Source organism: Salmo salar, chromosome ssa15, assembly GCF_905237065.1.
Source record: "Salmo salar chromosome ssa15, Ssal_v3.1, whole genome shotgun sequence".
Classification (NCBI taxonomy): domain Eukaryota; kingdom Metazoa; phylum Chordata; class Actinopteri; order Salmoniformes; family Salmonidae; genus Salmo; species Salmo salar.
The window spans coordinates 4,537,500-4,557,499 of NC_059456.1; the positions used below are offsets into that span (position 1 = coordinate 4,537,500).

At 36.8% G+C, this 20,000-nt stretch overlaps 1 protein-coding gene across 4 annotated transcripts in view; it reads left to right on the plus strand.

The window, feature by feature from the left end:
- The window catches only part of LOC106570894 (extracellular matrix organizing protein FRAS1), a 364,444-nt gene that overhangs the window by 249,837 nt on the left and 94,607 nt on the right, over window positions 1-20,000 (plus strand). For all 4 annotated transcript variants that reach the window (XM_045695383.1, XM_045695380.1, XM_045695381.1 and 1 more), the window contains exons 32-33: window positions 5,472-5,653; window positions 11,600-11,716. In XM_045695383.1, coding sequence (XP_045551339.1) covers window positions 5,472-5,653; window positions 11,600-11,716 — 299 coding nt within the window. The remainder of the gene's footprint in view (window positions 1-5,471; window positions 5,654-11,599; window positions 11,717-20,000) is intronic.

A 20,000-nucleotide genomic window follows, 5' to 3' on the forward strand; every position in this document is an offset into this window, starting at 1 on the left:
CCTCTCCCTTACCTTCTCTCTCTCTCTCCCTTCCTGATTCTCTCTCCCCTCTCCCTTACCTTCTCTCTCTCTCTCCCTTCCTGATTCTCTCTCCCCTCTCCCTTACCTTCTCTCTCTCTCTCCCTTCCTGATTCTCTCTCCCCTCTCCCTTACCTTCTCTCTCTCTCTCCCTTCCTGATTCTCTCTCCCCTCTCCCTTACCTTCTCTCTCTCTCTCCCTTCCTGATTCTCTCTCCCCTCTCCCTTACCTTCTCTCTCTCTCTCCCTTCCTGATTCTCTCTCCCCTCTCCCTTACCTTCTCTCTCTCTCTCTCCCTTCCTGATTCTCTCTCCCCTCTCCCTTACCTTCTCTCTCTCTCCCTTCCTGATTCTCTCTCCCCTCTCCCTTACCTTCTCTCTCTCTCTCCCTTCCTGATTCTCTCTCCCCTCTCCCTTACCTTCTCTCTCTCTCCCTTCCTGATTCTCTCTCCCATCTCCCTTACCTTCTCTCTCTCTCTCCCTTCCTGATTCTCTCTCCCCTCTCCCTTACCTTCTCTCTCTTTCTCCCTTCCTGATTCTCTCTCCCCTCTCCCTTACCTTCTCTCTCTCTCTCTCCCTTCCTGATTCTCTCTCCCCTCTCCCTTACCTTCTCTCAATTCAATTCAATTCAATTCAAGGGGCTTTATTGGCATGGGAAACATATGTTAATATTGCCAAAGCAATTGAAGTAAAGAATATAGAAAAGTGAGATAAACAATAAAATGAACAGTAAACATTACACTCACAGAAGTTCCAAAAGAATAAAGACATTACAAATGTCATATTATGTATATATACAGTGTTGTAACGATGTACAAATAGTTGAAGTACAAAATGGAAAATAAATAAACATAAATATGGGTTGTATTTACAATGGTGTTTGTTCTTCACTGGTTGACCTTTTCTTGTGGCAACAGGTCACAAATCTTGCTGCTGTGATGACACTGTGGTATTTCACCCAGTAGATATGGAAGTTTATCAAAATTGGGTTTGTTTTCGAATTCTTTGTGGTTCTGTGTAATCTGAGGGAAATATGTGTCTCTAATGTTGTCATACATTGGGCAGAAGGTTAGGAAGTACAGCTCAGTTTCCACCTCATTTTGTGGGCAGTGTGCACATAGCCTGTCTTCGCTTGAGAGCCAGGTCTGCCTGCGGCGGGCTTTTTCAATAGCAAGGCTATGCTCACTGAGTGTGTACATAGTCAAAGCTTTCCTTAAGGTTGGGTCAGTCACAGTGGTCAGGTATTCTGTCACTGTTTACTCTCTGTTTAGGGCTAAATAGCATTCTAGTTCGCTCAGTTTTTTTTATTCATTATTTCCAATGTGTGAAGTAATTATCCTTTTGTTTTCTCATGATTTGGTTGGGTCTAATTGTGTTGCTGTTCTGGGGCTCTGTGGGGTCTGTTTGTGTTTGTGAACAGAGCCCCAGGACCAGCTTGCTTAGGGGACTCTTCTCCAGGTTCATCTCTCTGTAGGTGATGGCTTTGTTATGGAAGGTTTGGGAATCGCTTCCTTTTAGGTGGTTGTAGAATTGAATGGCTCTTTTCTGTATTTTGATAATTAGCGGGTATCGGCATAATTCTGCTCTGTATGCATTATTTGGTGTTTTATGTTGTACACAGAGGATATTTTTGCAGAATTCTGCATGCAGAGTCTCAATTTGGTGTTTGTCCCATTTTGTGACTTCTTGGTTGGTGAGCAGACCCCAGACCTCAAAGCCATAAAGGGCAATGGGTTCTATAACTGATTCAAGTATTTTTAGCCAGATCCTAATTGGTATATCGAATTTTATGTTCCTTTTGATGGCATAGAAGGCCCTTCTTGCCTTGTCTCTCAGATCGTTCACAGCTTTGTGGAAGTTACCTGTGGCGCTGATGTTTAGGTCGAGGTATGTATAGTTTTTTTGTGTGCCCTAGGGCAACGGTGTCTAGATGGAATTTGAATTTGTGGTCCTGGCGAATGGACCTTTTTTGGAACACTATTATTTTGGTCTTACTGAGATTTACTGTCAGGGCCCAGGTCTGGCAGAATCTGTGCAGAAGATCTAGGTGCTGCTGTAGGCCCTCCTTGGTTGTGACAGAAGCACCAGATCAGCAAACAGTAGACATTTGACTTCAGATTCTAGTAGGGTGAGGCCGGGTGCTGCAGACTTTTCTAGTGCCCTCGCCAATTCGTTGATATATATGTTGAATAGGGTGGGGCTTAAGTTGCATCCCTGTCTCACACCACGGCCCTGTGGGAAGAAATGTGTGTACTCAACAGCCAGTGGAATCCCGTGGCGCGATATTCAAATACCTTAGAAATGCTATTACTTCAATTTCTCAAACATATGACTATTTTACACCATTTTAAAGACAAGACTCTCGTTAATCTAACCACACTGTCCGATTTCAAAAAGGCTTTACAACGAAAGCAAAACATTAGATTATGTCAGCAGAGTACCCAGCCAGAAATAATCAGACACCCATTTTTCAAGCTAGCATATAATGTCACATAAACCCAAACCACAGCTAAATGCAGCACTAACCTTTGATGATCTTCATCAGATGACACTCCTAGGACATTATGTTATACAATACATGCATGTTTTGTTCAATCAAGTTCATATTTATATCAAAAAACAGCTTTTTACATTAGCATGTGACTAGCATGTGACTAGCATTCCCACCGAACACTTCCGGTGAATTTACTAAATTACTCACGATAAACGTTCACAAAAAAACATAACAATTATTTTAAGAATTATAGATACAGAACTCCTTTATGCAATCGCGGTGTCCGATTTTAAAATAGCTTTTCGGTGAAAGCACATTTTGCAATATTCTGAGTAGATAGCCCGGCCATCACGGGCTAGCTATTTTGACACCCACCAAGTGTGGTACTCACCAAACTCAGATTTACTATTAGAAAAATTGGATTACCTTTGCTGTTCTTCGTCAGAATGCACTCCCAGGACTTCTACTTCAATAACAAATGTTGGTTTGTTTCCAAATAATCCATAGTTATATCCAAATAGCGGCGTTTTGTTCGTGCGTTCAAGACACTATCCGAAGGGTAAAGAAGGGTGACGCGCCCGGCGCGTTTCGTGACAAAAAAAATTCAAAATATTCCATTACCGTACTTCGAAGCATGTCAAACGCTGTTTAAAATCAATTTTTATGCGATTTTTCTCATAAAAAATAGATAATATTCCGACCAGGAAACCCTGTTTTCGTTCAAAGACGAAAAAATAAAAACATGGTGTCGGCTCGTGCACGCGCCCCAGTCTCATTGTTCTCAGATCGACCACTATCCAAATGCGCTACTGTTTTTCAGCCATGGCCTGCAAAGTCACCATTCACTGTTCTGCCGCCTTCTGAGAGCCTATGGGAGCGTTAGAAAATGTCACGTTATGCCAGAGATCCCCTGTTTTGGATAGAGATGATCAAGAAGGCCAAGAAATAGTCAGAGAGAGCGCTTCCTGTTTGGAATCTACTCAGGTTTTGGCCTGCCAAATGAGTTCTGTTATACTCACAGACACCATTCAAACAGTTTTAGAAACTTTAAGGTGTTTTCTATCCAAATCAAACAATTATATGCATATTCTAGTTCCTGGGCAGGAGTAGTAACCAGATTAAATCGGGTATGTTTTTTATCTGGACGTGCAAATACTGCCCCCTATCCCCAACAGGTTAACCGGACACTTGTTGTTTGTGTACATGTATTTTATAATGTCATATGTTTTTCCCCCAACACCACTTTCCATTCATTTGTATAACAGACCCTCATGCCAAATTGAGTCAAAGGCTTTTTTGAAATCAACAAAGCTTAAGAACTTTGCCTTTGTTTTGATTTGTTTGTTTGTCAATTAGGGTGTCAGTCCTTGGTTCCAAATATTGGGGAAGATGCCAGAGCTGAGGATGATGTTAGAGTTTTAGTATAGCCAACTGGAATTTGTTGTCTGTATATTTGATCATTTCATTGAGGATACCATCAACACCACAGGCCTTTTTGGGTTGGAAGGTTTGTATTTTGTCCTGTAGTTCATTCAAGGTAATTGGAGAATCCAGTGGGTTCTGGTAGTCTTTAATAGTTGATTCTAAGATTTGTAATTGATCATGTATATGTTTTTGCTGTTTGTTCTTTGTTATAGAGCCAAAAAGATTGGAGAAGTGGTTTATCCATACATCTCCATTTTGGATAGATAATTCTTTGTGTTGTTGTTTGTTTAGTGTTTTCCAATTTTCCCAGAAGTGGTTAGAGTCTATGGATTTTTCACTTATATTGAGCTGATGTCTAACATGCTGTTCCTTCTTTTTCCGTAGTGTATTTCTGTATCGTTTTAGTGATTCACCATAGTGAAGGCGTAGACTCAAGTTTTCCGGGTCTCTATGTTTTTGGTTGGACAGGTTTCTCAATTTATTTCTTAGAGTTTTGCATTCTTCTTCAAACCATTTGTCATTGTTGTTCATTTTCTTTGGTTTTCTATTTGAGATTTTTTAGATTTGAAAGGGAAGCTGAGAGGTCAAATATACTGTTTAGGTTTTCTACTGCCAAGTTTACACCTTCACTATTACAGTGGAACATTTTGTCCAGGAAGTTGTCTAAAAGGGATTGAATTTGTTGTTGCTTAATTGTTTTTTTGATACGTTTCCACACTACATTCCTTCCATCTATAGCATTTCTTAATATTACTCAGTTCCTTTGGCCTTTTTTTACCTCATTATTGAGTATTGCTCTGTTCAAGTAGACTGTGATTTTGCTGCGGTCTGATAGGGGTGTCAGTGGACTGACACTGACTGTGGAAGCTCTGAGACACTCTGGGTTGAGGTCAGGGATAAAGTAGTCTACAGTACTACTGCCAAGAGATGAGTTATAGGTGTACCTACCATAGGAGTCCTCTTGAAGCCTACCATTGACTATGTACATACCCAGTGTGCAACAAAGCTGCAGGAGTTGTGACCTGTTTTTGTTGGTTATGTTGTCATAGTTGTGTCTAGGGGGGTATATGGGGGAGGGAATGCTGTCACCAGGCAGGTGTTTGTCCCCCTGTGTGCTGAGGGTGTCATGTTCTTGTCCGGTTCTGGCATTTATGTCGCCACAGACAAGTACATGTCCCTGGGCCTGGAAATAATTGATTCCCCCCTCCAGGATGGAGAAGTTGTCTTCATTAAAGTATGGGGATTCTAGTGGGGGGATATAGGTAGGATGGAGAAGCTGTCTTCATTAAAGTATGGGGATTCTAGTGGGGAGATATAGGTAGCACACAGGAGGACATTTTTCTCTGTTAAGATAATTTCCTTTTGAATTTTTAGCCAAATGTAAAATGTTCCTGTTTTGATTAGTTTAATGTTGTCTCTCTCTCTCTCCCTTCCTGATTCTCTCTCCCCTTTCTCTTACCTTCTATTTCTCCCTTCCTGATTCTCTCCCCCATCTATCCCCTCTCTCTTCTCTATTTCTCCCTCTCCTCCCACCAGGTGAAGTGCTGTTGGTGCCAATGCCAGCCGACGGTCCGTTGGAAGGTTGGCAGCCCTCGCCCGACGACAGGAGCTCTACCCCCACCTCCTCCTTCACTCAGCAGGATGTGAATGAGGGCACTGTGTGGTACAAACACTTTGGCACCGCCGGCTTGACGGAAGGAGACACCTTCCTGTTCCAGGTGAGTGGTGGTTGTGTGCCCATTGTCCACCTACCCATCTACCTGTCTGCCAAGCTGGCCTGTCTGCCTGCCCGCCTCAGGCTCACTGGGTATAAGCTCACAAACAATCTTTCCACGGTCCGTTTTGCTTTCCTCCTGCATGCTCTTTTCTTTCTTCCTGTCTTCTATGGCTTTTTTTGAACTCTGTTACTTTCTTATTTCTATCTCTCTCCTCTTCTCCACTCCGTATCCCTCTCTCCTTCTCTCTTCTCTCTTCTTCTCCTCTGCATATCCCTCTCTCCTTCTCTCTTCCTCTCTTCTCTTCTCCTTTGCATATCCCTCTCTCCTTCTCTCTTCTCCTCTTCTCTTCTCCTTTGCATATCCCTCTCTCCTTCTCTCTTCTCCTCTTCTCTTCTCCTTTGCATATCCCTCTCTCCTTCTCTCTTCTCTCGCCTCTTCTCCTCTGCATATCCCTATCTCCTTCTCTCTTCTCCTCTTCTCTTCTCCTCTGCATATCCCTCTCTCCTTCTCTCTTCTCCTCTGCATATCCCTCTCCTTCTCTCTTCTCCTCTTCTCTTCTCCTCTGCATATCCCTCTCTCCTTTGCTCTTCTTCTCTTATTATCTTCTCTGCATATCCCTCTCTCCTTCTCTCTTCTCCTCTTCTCCTCTGCATATCCCTCTCTCCTTCTCTCTTCTCCTCTTCTCTTCTCCTCTGCATATCCCTCTCTCCTTCGCTCTTCTTCTCTTATTATCTTCTCCTCTGCATATCCCTTTCTACTTCCAACTTCTTACTTCCGTGCTGTCCGTCTCCATTCCTTTTCCCTCATTGGATCTCTCCCTCCTCTCCTCCACCATCCTTCATAGCCATCCACAAGTGTTGACACTTTTTAGGGGGTAGATCAGTTTTAATATTGCAGATAGGTTGTGGATTCTATCAATGTAATTGTCTGCATCATTTCCAATCCCCCATATACATATATGTTTGAATACATATGTTAAATATATTTTCATTCTTCCACCCGTCTTCTAAATGGATTAAAGTAATGAACAACAATACTTGGGCATCTATTTCCAGCTGTATACATTTTTACGGACACAGTACATTGGTAATTAGTTATCTTTTTCTTATTTTTATGTTTTTTTGTCCCACCCTTCAGCTACCCTCAACCCTCTCATCTATCTCTGAACACCATCCAGTCCCATCCTTCAGCTACCCTCAACCCCTCCCATCTATCTCTGAACACCATCCAGTCCTACCCTTCAGCTACCCTCAACCCCTCCCATCTATCTCTGAACACCATCCAGTCCCACCCTTCAGCTCCCCTCAACCCCTCCCATCTATCTCCTAACACCATCCAGTCCCATGCTTCAGCTACCCTCAACCCCTCCCATCTATCTCTGAACACCATCCAGTCCCATCCTTCAGCTCCCCTCAACCCCTCCCATCTATCTCTGAACACCATCCAGTCCCATCCTTCAGCTCCCCTCAACCCCTCCCATCTATCTCCTAACACCATCCAGTCCCACCCTTCAGCTCCCCTCAACCCCTCCCATCTATCTCTGAAAACCATTCAGCTTAGATTTCTTCTTGCCATATATTTTATATCCGTGCTGTGATGTTTCACAAAGCTCTGAACATTTCTATTCTCATAGTTTCTACAGATAGTAAATTAAAGATAACATTTTTTACTAAGAGTATTAATATATTAGTGATTGAATGACTATGGCTTTTCAAGTCACCCAGCAGTGCTATTTGCACTGTTAGCTTTCGGTAAATGTTATGATTTTCCAGCCATTCCTGAACCTGAGACCAAAAAGAAGCTACATATGGGCAGTACCAAAACAAGTGATCTAATGATTCTAATTTCTTGGCAGCAAAATCTGCAGAGCTGGGATGGCTGTATCCCCCATATATATATATATATGGGGGATATATATGTAACATTCATTCTATATGTTACACATATGTAACATACATTCTATATATATGTAACATTCATTCTATATGTTACACATATGTAACATACATTCTATATATATATATATATATATATATATATATATATATATATATAAAACATTCTGTTGGTTGCAATACTTTTGTATAATAATTTAAATAGAAAAACTCTAAGTTTTTCAAGTCTTGCCATAAATTGTCAAGTAGATTTAAGTCAAAACTAAAACTAGGTCACTCAGGAGCATTCAATGTCATCTTGGTCAGCAACTACAGTGTAGATTTGGCCTTGTGTTTTAGATTATTGTCCTGCTGAAATGTGCATTTTTCTCCCAGTGTCTGTTGGAAAGCAGACTGAACCAGGTTTTCCTCTAGGATTTTGCCTGTGCTTAGCTCTATTCCATTCATTTTAATCCTAAAAAACTCCCTAGTCCTTGCTGATGACAAGCATACCCATAACATGATGCAGCCACCACTTTGCTTGAAAATATGAAGAGTGGTACTCAGTGGTGTGTTGTGTTGGATTTGCCTCAAACATAGCACATAGTTCATTTTTTTGCATTTATTTTTTCAGTTATACTTTACTGCCTTATTGCAACAGGATGCAGGTTTTGGAATATTTTTTTTATATTCACTGTAATTTAAGTTAGTATTGTGGAGTAACTACTGTACAATGTTGTTGATCCATCCTCAGTTTTCTCCTATAACAGCCATTAAACTCTGTGTTTTAAAGTCACCACTGGCCTCATGGTGAAATCCCTGAACAGTTTCCTTCCTCTCCAGCAACTGAGTCAGGAAGGACGCCTGTATCTTTGTAGTGACTGTGTGTATTGATACACCATCCAAAGTGTAATTAAGAACTTTACCATGCTCAAGGGGATATTCAATGTCTACTTTTTAAATTTTTAGGGTTAGGGTTGAATACTTATTTACTCAAGACATTTCAGCATTTCATTTTTTATTAATTTGTAAAAATGTCGAAAACATAATTCCACTATGACATTACGTGGTATTGTGTGTAGGCCAGTGACAAAAACATCTACATTGAATCAATTTTTCATTCAACCAGTAACACAACAAAATGTGTAAAAAGTGAGGTATGAATACTTTCTGAGGGCACTGTGTATGGCACAGAGAAATACATCTCTCTGTCTGTCTCTCTCTGTCTCTCTGTCTCTCTCTGTCTATCTCTCTATCTATCTCTCTGTCTCTCTCTCTGTATCTCTCTGTCTCTCTCTCTGTCTCTCTCTCTGTCTCTCTCTCTGTCTCTCTCTCTGTCTATCTCTCTGTCTATCTCTCTGTCTCTCTGTCTCTCTCTCCATCTCTCTGTCTCTCTCTCCATCTCTCTGTCTCTCTCTCCATCTCTCTGTCTCTCTCTCCATCTCTCTGTCTCTCTCTCCATCTCTCTGTCTCTCTCTCCATCTCTCTGTCTCTCTCTGTCTCATCTTACTGCATTTTGGAGAAAATGGAACCAAATGACTCACAAATTAGTGCTACGTTAGGGATTATCCTTGTGAAGTAGACTCAGCGCTCAGCAGCGTTTAAGCCATAACAAATGGATGTGCAGCAGCCAGGTTAAGCAAACAGCTTTCATAGAGCCTGGCACAACAAGGCAAATCAGCAGCCAAGAACATAGAGAGAGATCATAGTCATTTAAACCTTTTCTCGTTTTCTTGTTTTATCGTTTTCTCTCTCCACTTGTCTCTCTCTTGCTCTCGCTTGTCTCTCTGTTTCTTTCTCGCTCTCCACTCTTTCTGCTCTCTCACTCTGTCCCTCTCTCTCTCATTCTTTCTTTCTCTCTCTCTGTCTCGCTCTCTCTCTCTCTCTCAACATTTTGGCACCATCAGCTAAGGTTAAAGCAAAACAATATATTTCTGAAGTGTCTCGTCATGATAACATTAAAGTTATGACCCTGTCAAAACTCAGATCGTCAGATATTTTCATCATGAGCGAATACTGTCATCTTCCAAGTAGTTTCTTTTGACAGCCTTAATATTCAAACTTTTTCGTTTCATTTGCACTTTTATTGAGATGTGTGGCTACACGTCAAATCCGCGGTGTGAAAATTAGGGGGTACAGGATAAAATAACTTGGCAGATGAACTTAGTGAAACTGCTGTCATGTTCATTAGTTTCACTATATAATCATTGTTAATGCTATACTGGCTACATCGCATATTCATTAGCAGCTCATTACATGGTCATAAGCAATGCACTACATATTTACTATTTCTAGATGAACAACAGGTCCACAACAGGTTTAGACCTACCCTTTACTATAGCTAACAACAGGTTTAGACCTACCCTTTACTATAGCTAACAACAGGTTTAGACCTACCCTTTACTATAGCTAACAACAGTTTTAGACCTACCCTTTACTATAGCTAACAACAGGTTCAGACCTACCCTTTACTATAGCTAACAACAGGTTCAGACCTACCCTTTACTATAGCTAACAACAGGTTTAGACCTACCCTTTACAATAGCTAACAACAGGTTTAGACCTACCCTTTACTATAGCTAACAACAGGTTTAGACCTACCCTTTACTATAGCTAACAACAGGTTTAAACCTACCCTTTACTATAGCTAACAACAGGTTTAGACCTACCCTTTACAATAGCTAACAACAGGTTTAGACCTACCCTTTACTATAGCTAACAACAGGTTTAGACCTACCCTTTACAATAGCTAACAACAGGTTCAGACCTACCCTTTACTATAGCTAACAACAGGTTCAGACCTACCCTTTACTATAGCTAACAACAGGTTCAGACCTACCCTTTACTATAGCTAACAACAGGTTCAGACCTACCCTTTACTATAGCTAACAACAGGTTTAGACCTACCCTTTACTATAGCTAACAACAGGTTTAGACCTACCCTTTACTATAGCTAACAACAGGTTTAGACCTACCCTTTACTATAGCTAACAACAGGTTTAGACCTACCCTTTACTATAGCTAACAACAGGTTCAGACCTACCCTTTACTATAGCTAACAACAGGTTCAGACCTACCCTTTACTAAAGCTAACAACAGGTTCAGACCTACCCTTTACTATAGCTAACAACAGGTTCAGACCTACCCTTTACTATAGCTAACAACAGGTTTAGACCTACCCTTTACTATAGCTAACAACAGGTTTAGACCTACCCTTTACTATAGCTAACAACAGGTTTAGACCTACCCTTTACTATAGCTAACAACAGGTTTAAACCTACCCTTTACTATAGCTAACAACAGGTTCAGACCTACCCTTTACTATAGCTAACAACAGGTTTAGACCTACCCTTTACTATAGCTAACAACAGGTTTAGACCTACCCTTTACTATAGCTAACAACAGGTTCAGACCTACCCTTTACTATAGCTAACAACAGGTTCAGACCTACCCTTTACTATAGCTAACAACAGGTTTAGACCTACCCTTTACTATAGCTAACAACAGGTTCAGACCTACCCTTTACTATAGCTAACAACAGGTTTAGACCTACCCTTTACTATAGCTAACAACAGGTTTAGACCTACCCTTTACTATAGCTAACAACAGGTTCAGACCTACCCTTTACTATAGCTAACAACAGGTTTAGACCTACCTTTACTATAGCTAACAACAGGTTCAGACCTACCCTTTACTATAGCTAACAACAGGTTTAGACCTACCCTTTACTATAGCTAACAACGGGGGGGTCAGGAGAAAGACACTAACACGACTTGTGAAGTTTCTACCCCCCTAAACGGGAAACTATCTGCAGGTTTTTAGGCAAGTCTATGGACCAAATGTTCCCTCCCCTTCCGAAATTCGAATCGTGATTTGTCCAAATGATCAGTGATTGAAAATCAGCGAATCGAAACACAGTTCCTCGTTACTTAGTTACTTCCAACAGTCGGTTGACAGACGCTACGATGCCGTTTATGTTTTCTGTGTCTATCCACAAGAGATTAGGTTATGATTAAAGCTGATGATAAAGGTTTGAAATTACAGTATGATTCAAAATGTCTTCCTCTTCCAGGTGTCTAGTGAGGGCTCCCCAGACACGCTCAGTGATGCTCAGACCTTCACCATCGGAGTGATGCCTGAACTCCCAGGGTTCCCCCAGCTGGCCCCCGCCTGTGACCTACAGATAACGGTAATGGAAAAACAGAACGACGGACAAAAATACACTATCTACTGCGTTGTAGTAGTCTTAGTGCCTAGTAAAAGTCTACAGTAGTAAAAGTCTACAATAGTAAAAGTCTACAATAGTAAAAGTCTACAATAGTAAAAGTCTACAGTAGTAAAAGTCTACAGTAGTAAAAGTCTACAATAGTAAAAGTCAACAGTAGTAAAAGTCTACAATAGTAAAAGTCTACAGTAGTAAAAGTCTACAGTAGTAAAAGTCTACAATAGTGAAAGTCTACAATAGTAAAAGTCAACAGTAGTAAAAGTCTACAATAGTAAAAGTCTACAATAGTAAAAGTCTACAGTAGTAAAAGTCTACAATAGTGAAAGTCTACAATAGTAAAAGTCTACAGTAGTAAAAGTCTACAATAGTAAAAGTCTACAATAGTAAAAGTCTACAGTAGTAAAAGTCTACAATAGTAAAAGTCTACAGTAGTAAAAGTCTACAATAGTAAAAGTCTACAATAGTAAAAGTCTACAGTAGTAAAAGTCTACAATAGTAAAAGTCTACAGTAGTAAAAGTCTACAATAGTAAAAGTCTACAGTAGTAAAAGTCTACAGTAGTAAAAGTCTACAATAGTGAAAGTCTACAGTAGTAAAAGTCTACAATAGTAAAAGTCTACAGTAGTAAAAGTCTACAATAGTGAAAGTCTACAATAGTAAAAGTCAACAGTAGTAAAAGTCTACAATAGTAAAAGTCTACAGTAGCAAAAGTCTACAGTAGTAATAGTCTACAATAGTAAAAGTCTACAGTAGTAGAGGTCTACAGTAGTAAAAGTCTACAGTAGTAGAGGTCTACAGTAGTAAAAGTCTACAGTAGTAAAAGTCTACAGTAGTAAAAGTCTACAGTAGTAAAAGTCTACAATAGCAAAAGTCTACAGTAGTAAAAGTCTACAGTAGTAAAAGTCTACAATAGTAAAAGTCTACAGTAGTAAAAGTCTACAGTAGTAATAGTCTACAATAGTAAAAGTCTACAGTAGTAGAGGTCTACAGTAGTAAAAGTCTACAGTAGTAAAGGTCTACAGTAGTAAAAGTCTACAGTAGTAAAAGTCTACAGTAGTAAAAGTCTACAATAGCAAAAGTCTACAGTAGTAAAAGTCTACAGTTAAAAGTCTACAGTAGTAAAAGTCTACAGTAGTAAAAGTCTACAATAGTAAAAGTCTACAGTAGTAAAAGTCTACAGTAGTAAAAGTCTACAGTAGTAAAAGTCTACAGTAGTAATAGTCTACAATAGTAAAAGTCTACAGTAGTAGAGGTCTACAGTAGTAAAAGTCTACAGTAGTAGAGGTCTACAGTAGTAAAAGTCTACAGTAGTAAAAGTCTACAGTAGTAAAAGTCTACAATAGCAAAAGTCTACAGTAGTAAAAGTCTACAGTTAAAAGTCTACAGTAGTAAAAGTCTACAGTAGTAAAAGTCTACAGTAGTAAAAGTCTACAATAGTAAAAGTCAACAGTAGTAAAAGTCTACAATAGTAAAAGTCTACAGTAGTAAAAGTCTACAGTAGTAAAAGTCTACAATAGTGAAAGTCTACAATAGTAAAAGTCAACAGTAGTAAAAGTCTACAATAGTAAAAGTCTACAATAGTAAAAGTCTACAGTAGTAAAAGTCTACAATAGTAAAAGTCTACAATAGTAAAAGTCTACAGTAGTAAAAGTCTACAATAGTAAAAGTCTACAGTAGTAAAAGTCTACAATAGTAAAAGTCTACAATAGTAAAAGTCTACAGTAGTAAAAGTCTACAATAGTAAAAGTCTACAGTAGTAAAAGTCTACAGTAGTAAAAGTCTACAATAGTGAAAGTCTACAATAGTAAAAGTCAACAGTAGTAAAAGTCTACAATAGTAAAAGTCTACAATAGTAAAAGTCTACAGTAGTAAAAGTCTACAATAGTGAAAGTCTACAATAGTAAAAGTCTACAGTAGTAAAAGTCTACAATAGTAAAAGTCTACAATAGTAAAAGTCTACAGTAGTAAAAGTCTACAATAGTAAAAGTCTACAGTAGTAAAAGTCTACAATAGTAAAAGTCTACAATAGTAAAAGTCTACAGTAGTAAAAGTCTACAATAGTAAAAGTCTACAGTAGTAAAAGTCTACAATAGTAAAAGTCTACAGTAGTAAAAGTCTACAGTAGTAAAAGTCTACAATAGTGAAAGTCTACAGTAGTAAAAGTCTACAATAGTAAAAGTCTACAGTAGTAAAAGTCTACAATAGTGAAAGTCTACAATAGTAAAAGTCAACAGTAGTAAAAGTCTACAATAGTAAAAGTCTACAGTAGCAAAAGTCTACAGTAGTAATAGTCTACAATAGTAAAAGTCTACAGTAGTAGAGGTCTACAGTAGTAAAAGTCTACAGTAGTAGAGGTCTACAGTAGTAAAAGTCTACAGTAGTAAAAGTCTACAGTAGTAAAAGTCTACAGTAGTAAAAGTCTACAATAGCAAAAGTCTACAGTAGTAAAAGTCTACAGTAGTAAAAGTCTACAATAGTAAAAGTCTACAGTAGTAAAAGTCTACAGTAGTAATAGTCTACAATAGTAAAAGTCTACAGTAGTAGAGGTCTACAGTAGTAAAAGTCTACAGTAGTAAAAGTCTACAATAGCAAAAGTCTACAGTAGTAAAAGTCTACAGTAGTAAAAGTCTACAATAGTAAAAGTCTACAGTAGTAAAAGTCTACAGTAGTAATAGTCTACAATAGTAAAAGTCTACAGTAGTAGAGGTCTACAGTAGTAAAAGTCTACAGTAGTAGAGGTCTACAGTAGTAAAAGTCTACAATAGTAAAAGTCTACAGTAGTAAAAGTCTACAATAGTAAAAGTCTACAATAGTAAAAGTCTACAGTAGTAAAAGTCTACAATAGTAAAAGTCTACAGTAGTAAAAGTCTACAATAGTAAAAGTCTACAATAGTAAAAGTCTACAGTAGTAAAAGTCTACAATAGTAAAAGTCTACAGTAGTAAAAGTCTACAATAGTAAAAGTCTACAGTAGTAAAAGTCTACAGTAGTAAAAGTCTACAATAGTGAAAGTCTACAGTAGTAAAAGTCTACAATAGTAAAAGTCTACAGTAGTAAAAGTCTACAATAGTGAAAGTCTACAATAGTAAAAGTCAACAGTAGTAAAAGTCTACAATAGTAAAAGTCTACAGTAGCAAAAGTCTACAGTAGTAATAGTCTACAATAGTAAAAGTCTACAGTAGTAGAGGTCTACAGTAGTAAAAGTCTACAGTAGTAGAGGTCTACAGTAGTAAAAGTCTACAGTAGTAAAAGTCTACAGTAGTAAAAGTCTACAATAGCAAAAGTCTACAGTAGTAAAAGTCTACAGTAGTAAAAGTCTACAATAGTAAAAGTCTACAGTAGTAAAAGTCTACAGTAGTAATAGTCTACAATAGTAAAAGTCTACAGTAGTAGAGGTCTACAGTAGTAAAAGTCTACAGTAGTAAAGGTCTACAGTAGTAAAAGTCTACAGTAGTAAAAGTCTACAGTAGTAAAAGTCTACAATAGCAAAAGTCTACAGTAGTAAAAGTCTACAGTTAAAAGTCTACAGTAGTAAAAGTCTACAGTAGTAAAAGTCTACAATAGTAAAAGTCTACAGTAGTAAAAGTCTACAGTAGTAAAAGTCTACAGTAGTAAAAGTCTACAGTAGTAATAGTCTACAATAGTAAAAGTCTACAGTAGTAGAGGTCTACAGTAGTAAAAGTCTACAGTAGTAGAGGTCTACAGTAGTAAAAGTCTACAGTAGTAAAAGTCTACAGTAGTAAAAGTCTACAATAGCAAAAGTCTACAGTAGTAAAAGTCTACAGTTAAAAGTCTACAGTAGTAAAAGTCTACAGTAGTAAAAGTCTACAGTAGTAAAAGTCTACAGTAGTAAAAGTCTACAATAGTAAAAGTCAACAGTAGTAAAAGTCTACAATAGTAAAAGTCTACAGTAGTAAAAGTCTACAGTAGTAAAAGTCTACAATAGTGAAAGTCTACAATAGTAAAAGTCAACAGTAGTAAAAGTCTACAATAGTAAAAGTCTACAATAGTAAAAGTCTACAGTAGTAAAAGTCTACAATAGTGAAAGTCTACAATAGTAAAAGTCTACAGTAGTAAAAGTCTACAATAGTAAAAGTCTACAATAGTAAAAGTCTACAGTAGTAAAAGTCTACAATAGTAAAAGTCTACAGTAGTAAAAGTCTACAATAGTAAAAGTCTACAGTAGTAAAAGTCTACAGTAGTAAAAGTCTACAATAGTAAAAGTCTACAGTAGTAAAAGTCTACAATAGTAAAAGTCTACAGTAGTAAAAGTCTACAATAGTAAAAGTCTACAGTAGTAAAAGTCTACAGTAGTAAAAGTCTACAATAGTGAAAGTCTACAGTAGTAAAAGTCTACAATAGTAAAAGTCTACAGTAGTAAAAGTCTACAATAGCAAAAGTCTACAGTAGTAAAAGTCTACAGTAGTAGAGGTCTACAGTAGTAAAAGTCTACAGTAGTAAAAGTCTACAGTAGTAAAAGTCTACAATAGCAAAAGTCTACAGTAGTAAAAGTCTACAGTTAAAAGTCTACAGTAGTAAAAGTCTACAGTAGTAAAAGTCTACAGTAGTAAAAGTCTACAATAGTAAAAGTCAACAGTAGTAAAAGTCTACAATAGTAAAAGTCTACAGTAGTAAAAGTCTACAATAGTAAAAGTCTACAGTAGTAAAAGTCTACAGTAGTAAAAGTCTACAATAGTGAAAGTCTACAATAGTAAAAGTCAACAGTAGTAAAAGTCTACAATAGTAAAAGTCTACAATAGTAAAAGTCTACAGTAGTAAAAGTCTACAATAGTAAAAGTCTACAATAGTAAAAGTCTACAGTAGTAAAAGTCTACAATAGTAAAAGTCTACAGTAGTAAAAGTCTACAATAGTAAAAGTCTACAATAGTAAAAGTCTACAGTAGTAAAAGTCTACAATAGTAAAAGTCTACAGTAGTAAAAGTCTACAATAGTAAAAGTCTACAGTAGTAAAAGTCTACAGTAGTAAAAGTCTACAATAGTGAAAGTCTACAGTAGTAAAAGTCTACAATAGTAAAAGTCTACAGTAGTAAAAGTCTACAATAGTGAAAGTCTACAATAGTAAAAGTCAACAGTAGTAAAAGTCTACAATAGTAAAAGTCTACAGTAGCAAAAGTCTACAGTAGTAATAGTCTACAATAGTAAAAGTCTACAGTAGTAGAGGTCTACAGTAGTAAAAGTCTACAGTAGTAGAGGTCTACAGTAGTAAAAGTCTACAGTAGTAAAAGTCTACAGTAGTAAAAGTCTACAATAGCAAAAGTCTACAGTAGTAAAAGTCTACAGTAGTAAAAGTCTACAATAGTAAAAGTCTACAGTAGTAAAAGTCTACAGTAGTAATAGTCTACAATAGTAAAAGTCTACAGTAGTAGAGGTCTACAGTAGTAAAAGTCTACAGTAGTAAAGGTCTACAGTAGTAAAAGTCTACAGTAGTAAAAGTCTACAGTAGTAAAAGTCTACAATAGCAAAAGTCTACAGTAGTAAAAGTCTACAGTTAAAAGTCTACAGTAGTAAAAGTCTACAGTAGTAAAAGTCTACAATAGTAAAAGTCTACAGTAGTAAAAGTCTACAGTAGTAAAAGTCTACAGTAGTAAAAGTCTACAGTAGTAATAGTCTACAATAGTAAAAGTCTACAGTAGTAGAGGTCTACAGTAGTAAAAGTCTACAGTAGTAGAGGTCTACAGTAGTAAAAGTCTACAGTAGTAAAAGTCTACAGTAGTAAAAGTCTACAATAGCAAAAGTCTACAGTAGTAAAAGTCTACAGTTAAAAGTCTACAGTAGTAAAAGTCTACAGTAGTAAAAGTCTACAGTAGTAAAAGTCTACAGTAGTAAAAGTCTACAATAGTAAAAGTCAACAGTAGTAAAAGTCTACAATAGTAAAAGTCTACAGTAGTAAAAGTCTACAGTAGTAAAAGTCTACAATAGTGAAAGTCTACAATAGTAAAAGTCAACAGTAGTAAAAGTCTACAATAGTAAAAGTCTACAATAGTAAAAGTCTACAGTAGTAAAAGTCTACAATAGTGAAAGTCTACAATAGTAAAAGTCTACAGTAGTAAAAGTCTACAATAGTAAAAGTCTACAATAGTAAAAGTCTACAGTAGTAAAAGTCTACAATAGTAAAAGTCTACAGTAGTAAAAGTCTACAATAGTAAAAGTCTACAGTAGTAAAAGTCTACAGTAGTAAAAGTCTACAATAGTAAAAGTCTACAGTAGTAAAAGTCTACAATAGTAAAAGTCTACAGTAGTAAAAGTCTACAATAGTAAAAGTCTACAGTAGTAAAAGTCTACAGTAGTAAAAGTCTACAATAGTGAAAGTCTACAGTAGTAAAAGTCTACAATAGTAAAAGTCTACAGTAGTAAAAGTCTACAATAGCAAAAGTCTACAGTAGTAAAAGTCTACAGTAGTAGAGGTCTACAGTAGTAAAAGTCTACAGTAGTAAAAGTCTACAGTAGTAAAAGTCTACAATAGCAAAAGTCTACAGTAGTAAAAGTCTACAGTTAAAAGTCTACAGTAGTAAAAGTCTACAGTAGTAAAAGTCTACAGTAGTAAAAGTCTACAATAGTAAAAGTCAACAGTAGTAAAAGTCTACAATAGTAAAAGTCTACAGTAGTAAAAGTCTACAGTAGTAAAAGTCTACAATAGTGAAAGTCTACAATAGTAAAAGTCAACAGTAGTAAAAGTCTACAATAGTAAAAGTCTACAATAGTAAAAGTCTACAGTAGTAAAAGTCTACAATAGTGAAAGTCTACAATAGTAAAAGTCTACAGTAGTAAAAGTCTACAATAGTAAAAGTCTACAATAGTAAAAGTCTACAGTAGTAAAAGTCTACAATAGTAAAAGTCTACAGTAGTAAAAGTCTACAATAGTAAAAGTCTACAGTAGTAAAAGTCTACAGTAGTAAAAGTCTACAATAGTAAAAGTCTACAGTAGTAAAAGTCTACAATAGTAAAAGTCTACAGTAGTAAAAGTCTACAATAGTAAAAGTCTACAGTAGTAAAAGTCTACAGTAGTAAAAGTCTACAATAGTGAAAGTCTACAGTAGTAAAAGTCTACAATAGTAAAAGTCTACAGTAGTAAAAGTCTACAATAGTGAAAGTCTACAATAGTAAAAGTCAACAGTAGTAAAAGTCTACAATAGTAAAAGTCTACAGTAGCAAAAGTCTACAGTAGTAATAGTCTACAATAGTAAAAGTCTACAGTAGTAGAGGTCTAAAGTAGTAAAAGTCTACAGTAGTAGAGGTCTACAGTAGTAAAAGTCTACAGTAGTAAAAGTCTACAGTAGTAAAAGTCTACAGTAGTAAAAGTCTACAATAGCAAAAGTCTACAGTAGTAAAAGTCTACAGTAGTAAAAGTCTACAATAGTAAAAGTCTACAGTAGTAAAAGTCTACAGTAGTAATAGTCTACAATAGTAAAAGTCTACAGTAGTAGAGGTCTACAGTAGTAAAAGTCTACAGTAGTAAAGGTCTACAGTAGTAAAAGTCTACAGTAGTAAAAGTCTACAGTAGTAAAAGTCTACAATAGCAAAAGTCTACAGTAGTAAAAGTCTACAGTTAAAAGTCTACAGTAGTAAAAGTCTACAGTAGTAAAAGTCTACAATAGTAAAAGTCTACAGTAGTAAAAGTCTACAGTAGTAAAAGTCTACAGTAGTAAAAGTCTACAGTAGTAATAGTCTACAATAGTAAAAGTCTACAGTAGTAGAGGTCTACAGTAGTAAAAGTCTACAGTAGTAGAGGTCTACAGTAGTAAAAGTCTACAGTAGTAAAAGTCTACAGTAGTAAAAGTCTACAATAGCAAAAGTCTACAGTAGTAAAAGTCTACAGTTAAAAGTCTACAGTAGTAAAAGTCTACAGTAGTAAAAGTCTACAGTAGTAAAAGTCTACAGTAGTAAAAGTCTACAATAGTAAAAGTCTACAGTAGTAAAAGTCTACAATAGTAAAAGTCTACAGTAGTAAAAGTCTACAATAGTGAAAGTCTACAATAGTAAAAGTCAACAGTAGTAAAAGTCTACAATAGTAAAAGTCTACAGTAGCAAAAGTCTACAGTAGTAATAGTCTACAATAGTAAAAGTCTACAGTAGTAGAGGTCTACAGTAGTAAAAGTCTACAGTAGTAGAGGTCTACAGTAGTAAAAGTCTACAGTAGTAAAAGTCTACAGTAGTAAAAGTCTACAATAGCAAAAGTCTACAGTAGTAAAAGTCTACAGTAGTAAAAGTCTACAATAGTAAAAGTCTACA